Source organism: Sceloporus occidentalis, unplaced genomic scaffold (assembly GCF_023333645.1).
Source record: "Sceloporus occidentalis isolate IW3139 unplaced genomic scaffold, rSceOcc1.0.p SCAF_86, whole genome shotgun sequence".
NCBI classification, from domain to species: domain Eukaryota; kingdom Metazoa; phylum Chordata; class Lepidosauria; order Squamata; family Phrynosomatidae; genus Sceloporus; species Sceloporus occidentalis.
In genome coordinates this window covers 1,270,408-1,277,022 of record NW_028317066.1, presented here as the reverse complement: position 1 = coordinate 1,277,022, position 6,615 = coordinate 1,270,408, and the positions used below count along the sequence as shown (strand labels likewise).

General features: G+C 46.5%; 1 protein-coding gene across 1 annotated transcript; it reads right to left on the bottom strand.

Moving 5' to 3' along the window:
• Nucleotides 1-715: 715 nt before the first annotated feature.
• LOC149284977 (uncharacterized) lies at nucleotides 716-1,735 on the bottom strand. The gene is made up of 2 exons (XM_089495908.1): nucleotides 1,732-1,735; nucleotides 716-1,547 (listed from the first exon to the last, which is right to left on the bottom strand). Exons 1-2 carry the CDS (start codon nucleotides 1,733-1,735, stop codon nucleotides 814-816), a joined length of 738 nt encoding a protein of 245 aa, XP_089352034.1. The 3' UTR covers nucleotides 716-813.
• Between the last annotated feature and the right edge of the window lie 4,880 nt (nucleotides 1,736-6,615).

Genomic DNA, 6,615 nt, shown 5'->3' with positions numbered 1-6,615 from the left:
TATTCACTGAGTTCCTGGACACCTCACCTATAGCCTCTATAATAATGTCGGCCTCTGGAAGAAGGGAAGGAGTACGCTCTTCCTTCCTTCCTTCCTTCCTTCCTTCCTTCCTTCTGGAATGGAGCCCAAGCTGCGGAGCTATACTCGGCAGAGAAATGCTGGGAAGACTCTGCTTTGTACATATAGCTCTTTCTCTCTCAGTGTGTGTGTGTTTGCCTCAGTTCTTATGGCTGGGAATGGAGCTGAGGACTGAGGAGAGAAGAAAGTGTCAATTTTGTGCAAATGCAGAACTTCTGTGCATCAAAGAGTCCAGTGTGTTGAAATAGCAAAGAACTTTATTGAGAACACATAGAAGGAATTCAGTGATTAAGCCAGAACTGCCCACTCCAAGCCAAACTATACATTAAAACCCCAAAACCTAAAACGCCACCCTCTTCCCAACCTTGCCCCCACCTCCAATTCCTACAGTCTATGCCCCACAGGTAACAAGACCCCCTTTGCCACCCCCAGAAACTAACCCCCTTTCTGTTAATATCATTCCCATAACTATTTGAGCCAGCTGCAACAAATCCCACCCCTCTATTTCACTAACTTATACTACAATCTCCAGTCAAATTTATAAACTATGATCTATACTAACAGCAATGAAAACCTAAACTTAACAAAATATAACTTTAAAACATAAACAGACTTAGCCACAGACAAACCACAGACATATGGATAGACAACCCTTACAAACAAAACCATAAGGGCCTTTTCACTGCTGGATTAAAATATATTTTCTATATTAATTCTTGAAAAAATAATGTTAGTTCACTTCTGGGATTTGTTTGGCTTCTCTCCTGTGTGGCCTCTCTGATGTGTCACTAGGCTTGACTTCTGAGCAAAACACTGTCCACAATGCTGGCATTTGTATGGCTTTGCTCCTGTGTGGATTCTCTGGTGTCTCATTAGGTGTGATTTCAGAGAAAAACATTTCTCACAATGCTGGCATTTGTGTGGCTTCTCTCCTGTGTGGACTTTCTGATGTGTCACTAGGTTTGACTTCAGAGCAAAACACTGTCCACAATGCTGGCATTTGTAGGGCTTTGCTCCTGTGTGGACTCTCTGATGTGTCAGTAGGTATGCCTTTGACGAAAAACATTTCCCACAATGCTGGCATTTGTGTGGCTTCTCTCCTGTGTGGCCTCTCTGATGTGTCACTAGGTTTGACTTCTGAGCAAAATACTGTCCACAATGCTGGCATTTGTAGGGCTTTGCTCCTGTGTGGATTCTCTGGTGTCTCACTAGGTGTGATTTCAGAGAAAAACATTTCTCACAATGCTGGCATTTGTATGGCTTTGCTCCTGTGTGGACTCTCTGATGTGTCACTAGGTATGACTTCAAAGAAAAACCTTTCCCACAATGCTGGCATTTGTATGGCTTCTCTCCTGTGTGGACTCTCTGATGCTTGACATGGACTGACTTGTAGGCAAATCTTTTTCCACAATGCTGACATTTATGTGACTTCTTTCCTGTGTGGACTCTCTCATGACTGACAAGTTCTTCTGTAAACAAGGACAATGACAGACAAGACTGAATCTCAGTGTTAAGAGAGAAGGTGTTACCCCAAGATTTAGCCCTACGTTCACTCCTCCCTATTTCAGGTTCAATTAATAAAGTTGGTGTGAGTGACATGAGCATGACACTGTTCTGGATGCCCCCAAAACCATATAACGATTGTATCCTTACTCATAGGAGCTAGCAAACAAGAAATTGTAGGGGAACTGCCATGAGGAAATCAGTGGAAGCAGATAATCAGGCAGTTGAAAAATATTCCAATAAATATGTGTAAAAATACTTTCATTGAAAAATGGCATCATTTTCTGTGAGACTGCCATAGAGTGTTGAGTCTGAGCACATGGCATGATGCAAACTAACTGCAGAGGATGCTTCATGCTGTGTGGCACCAGGAGAAGACTCACAACCAATACAGTATACAGCTAAAAAGGCCAATATCGTTCTAGGTTGCATCAATACGAGTAAAGTTTCTAGATCAAGGGATGTAATAGTGCTACTCTATTCTGCTTTAGTCAGAATAATCCTGTGTCCAGTTCAGGGCCCCACAATTTAAAAAGGATGTTGTCAAGTTGGAACATGCCCAGAGGAAGGCAGCCAACGTGGTGAAGGATCTTGAAACCATCAAGCCCTTTGAGGAGCGACAGTAAGAGCTCTTTGACAGTGCAACTCCCTTAGTTTCGTGGAGTCCTCTTCCTTGGAGGTCTTTAAATAGAGGCTGGATGGTGTTTGGAAATGTTTCTATAATTTTAGTGGAATCATAGCACCATGATAATTTAGCACAAAATGGACCTCAGTCTTCATAGAAAGGACAATGGATTCAGTTTCCTTACCCACAGAAGCCACATTCTCATAATTCTCCATCATTACACAATTGTACATAAGTCTCTGCTTCTTCGTCAACAGATTCTATTCATCTTTGGTGAAATAGACCGCCACATCCGCAAAGGTCACCTGCAACAGAAAACAGCTTTCATCCAGAGAGTGACTAAGGAAAAGGGGAGGAAATCGCATGGTGCATCCCAAATATTATTTCATCACTTCAGAATTCAGTGCAGGAAATAAAGTTTAAATTATGTTAGCAAGCAAAAACCTGCTGCCTTTAAATCTAGTTTGTCTCGAATCCTTTCAATATAATATACTTAGGGAGCTGGACATGTTTAGCCTGGAGAATGCAAGGTTAAGAGGTGATAGGATAGCCCTGTTTAAATACTTGAAGGGATGTCATATTGAGGAGGGAGCAACCTTGTTTTCTGCTGCTCCAGAAAACAGGATCCGGAACAATGCATGCAAGCTCCAGAAAAAGAGATTCCACCTGAACATTAGGAGGAACGTCTTGACAGTAAGGTCTGTTCGACAGTGGGACACACTCCTTCCTCAGAATGCAGTGGCGTCTCCTTCCTTGGAGGTCTTTAAGATGAGGCTGGATGGCCATCTGACGTGTATGCTTTGTTTGAGAGTTCCTGCATGGCAGGGGGTTGGACTGGATGGCCTTTGTGGTATCTTCCAACTCTATGATTCTATGATTCTAATATCATAAACAATATAATTTAGGCCATTGCTGGGATATTGAAGATGTATTAGCATACTCACTATCCCAACACGAACAGAACATTTAGCCTCCAAAGAATGATAGTGCATTTAGAAATTTCTTGCAACATTTCAGAGGCAGACGTCATTTTTAATAACACTTTTGGGGAGCACGCTGGGATTGAGGGCCCATGGGGCTACCCCATATTTAGATCCAGAGATGTTCCCCCATATCCACCAACATTTCACTGATGGGAAAAGGAAGACACATGTGGACAAGCAATCCAGAAGGCAGTGAAGATGGCCAAAGTTGTTTATGAGGAAGGTGACACAAATGGGGAAGGGCACAGCAGTTTGCTTTTGCTTCAGCCTCCTGGGAAGGGCAATATCCTGCCTCCGTCTTTCCTCTCTTCTCCCCACTTTTGAGTTGATGGGGTGCAAACTGAATGGCACTCAGGAACTGAAGTGAGCTGAGAGGGGGAAAGTGGGGGGAGGAGAGAGCAACTGGGACATTCTAAAAGCCCCTGAAAAAGTGGGGTGACAGAGGGTTAACCAGGACTGTCTCTGCTAAATTGGGAACATATGTTCTCCATTTGCTTTCATGAACTGGCCCAGCAGTGACACAGATGAAATTAATAGTCAAGAACGTCAACTCACCAAAGAATTCTTGTACCTCCGCAGCCTCTTTCTTTTGGAGCCCAACTCCCTCCACTTGGCCTCTGTGTTGGCCATCAGGTGGGCAGGGGTCCTGGTGGTCTTGCACTTGGTCACTTCCAGCAAGAGAGGCCCCAAAGCAGCGTAGAAGGAAGCAGAGATGAAGTTCCTGAGAAAAGGGGCCAGGGTTAGGATTGAGTTGGCAAGAAACCCTACAGTACTCAAAGACACAGAGAACAGCATCCTCCTGGTGAGATACGCAGGTGACATATGTCTCCTTTGGCCCAATGCAGAGGTGGGCATCCCCTTCCTCCCTCTGCACCAAACAAAGCACCCTGGACCAAGCATAGGTGCACTGCAGCTCCCCTACACAACAGATACTCCATGCCTTCTTAGAGTGGTGAAGGATGAGGAGATGGGGAATGGGAGAGGGCCCTGGTTATGTCCCTGAAGCTAGATGTGAACTGAGTGCATCATAAATAAATCATCTGCTGAAACGTCCAGAGCTCCCCAGTGCTTACCCCCAGCACCATCCCCTTTCCAAAGAAGGCTGCATCCGCACTATAGAAATAAGGCACGTTGACACCGCTTTAACCGCTCAGTGCTATGGAATCCTGGGATTTTACCTTTGGGACACTTAGCCTTATCTGCCAGAGAGCTCTGGTGCCACAACGAACTACAAATCCCAGGATTCCACAGGATGGAACCAGGAGAGTTAAAGTGGTTTCGAACCGGATTATTTCTCTAGAGCAGATACAGCATAAATTGTTTGTAAAAGGATAGAAGCACCCAAGTCTTGTTTTTACCCTCCAAATAATGGTTTTCCTTTAAAAAAATAAGTAGTTTGTTTTAGTCTGTAATCCTTTGGTTTAAGCATTAATAAACTTATATATAAAAAGTCTGTAATCCCTATTTTTGTTGTTCTTGTTTGTTTCTATTTTTATTTGGTCATATGAGATGGCTTCCTTCTTGAGTGAAAATATCTTAATAAGAAACTTGGGAGACTTTTAAAATCTCCCAAAGGAGCCACTTTTGGCCTTTTTTGGGGTACAAGCCTCCTCTTAGGAGCCAAACCCTGATGTTTGTGAAGAATAATAATAAGGCTTGTATTAAAACTATCCTCCCATTTCTGATCCCTTTTAAAACCTATGATCCCCAGAAGGAGCAGAGCTTTGTAATAAGAAAACCCTCTCAGAAAAGAGACACAGAAGACACACAAAGAGACACACTTCCTCCCTTTTGGCCCAAGGAGCCTGGCCTCCTTCTGACTCTGGAGCCTCAGGAGAGAAAGAGAAGCCTCTGTTCAACTGAGGCCTCAGAGAAGGTTCCGGAACATTATTCCCCACAGTCACAAGAAGCACAAAATGGCTGCCAGAACACAAGGAGGCTGGGACTGAGACTCCAGCCAATCAGGGCCAAGGAGGGTGGGAGGGACTGGGATTCCAGCCAATCAGAGCCAGGGATGGTGGGAGGGACTGGGATTCCAGCCAATCAGAGCCAGGGATGGTGGGAGGGACTGGGATTCCAGCCAATCAGGGCCAGGGATGGTGGGAGAGACTGGGATTCCAGCCAATCAGGGCCAAGGATGGTGGGAGGGACTGGGATTCCAGCCAATCAGAGCCAGGGATGGTGGGAGGGACTGGGATTCCAGCCAATCAGGGCCTGGGATGGTGGGAGGGACTGGGATTCCAGCCAATCAGGGCCAGGGATGGTGGGAGGGACTGGGATTCCAGCCAATCAGGGCCAGGGATGGTGGGAGGGACTGGGATTCCAGCCAATCAGGGCCCAGGACGGTGGGAGGGACTGGGATTTCAGCCAATCAGGGCCCAGGATGGTGGGAGGGACTGGGATTCCAGCCAATCAGGGCTAGGGGTCGTGGGAGGGACTGAGATTGCAGACAATCAGGGACAGGGGTGGTGGGAGGGACTGAGATTCCAGCCAATCAGGGCCCAGGATGGTGGGAGGGACTGAGATTCCAGCCAATCAGGGCCCAGGATGGTGGGAGGGACTGAGATTCCAGCCAATCAGGGCCCAGGATGGTGGGAGGGACTGAGATTCCAGACAATCAGGGCCCAGGATGGTGGGAGGGACTGAGATTCCAGACAATCAGGGACAGGGATGGAGGGAGGGAATGGGATTACAGCCAATCAGGGCCAGGGATGGTGGGAGGGACTGCAATTCTAGCCAATCAGAGCCAGGGATGGCTCATAAAGGTATAAGTCTGAGTGCACTTAGATAGAGATGCCTACACATACATATACATATATATACACAGATGTACAGATGTATATGCACAAACACGCATGCACACATCCATCTGTTGTTGCACATTGTTCTGGTTCATTGATGCTGGAGAAGAGTCCCTGCCTCCAGTGGAACCAGAGGCTGCAGGCGATGAGGAGAGGGACACCTTGCCTGATGCATTGCTCACCTGGAGGGCCAGCACCAGGAAGGCCAGTCCCCCCACCTTCACAAAGGCCCCATTCCCACTCCCTCATTTGCCCTGGATAGAACTGGGCAGATCCGGGTGCCCCCATAACGAATCTCCCCAGAAACAAGTTCCTACTACCCTTGACCTCAATCGGGGCAATCTACCCCCTGAACTTGACCCGATCATGACCGGGGCTGAGTTCATATTTACCAGCAGCAGGGAAGGGACGGTTGTTTTCAAAAAGAAAGGGTCAATAGTCCGCTTTCAGAAATACCGCACTAAGGGGGATTCGCCCTGGATCTCTTGTGCAAGACCCTGACCGAGTTGTGTTAAATTCGGCACAGGTGTAAACTTCCAACTTTTAAACCAGTTTGGGAACCAGGGTAAAATGTAGTTTGAATGGCCCCTACATTTAAAGGTGAAGGGAGCAAGAAACAACAAGC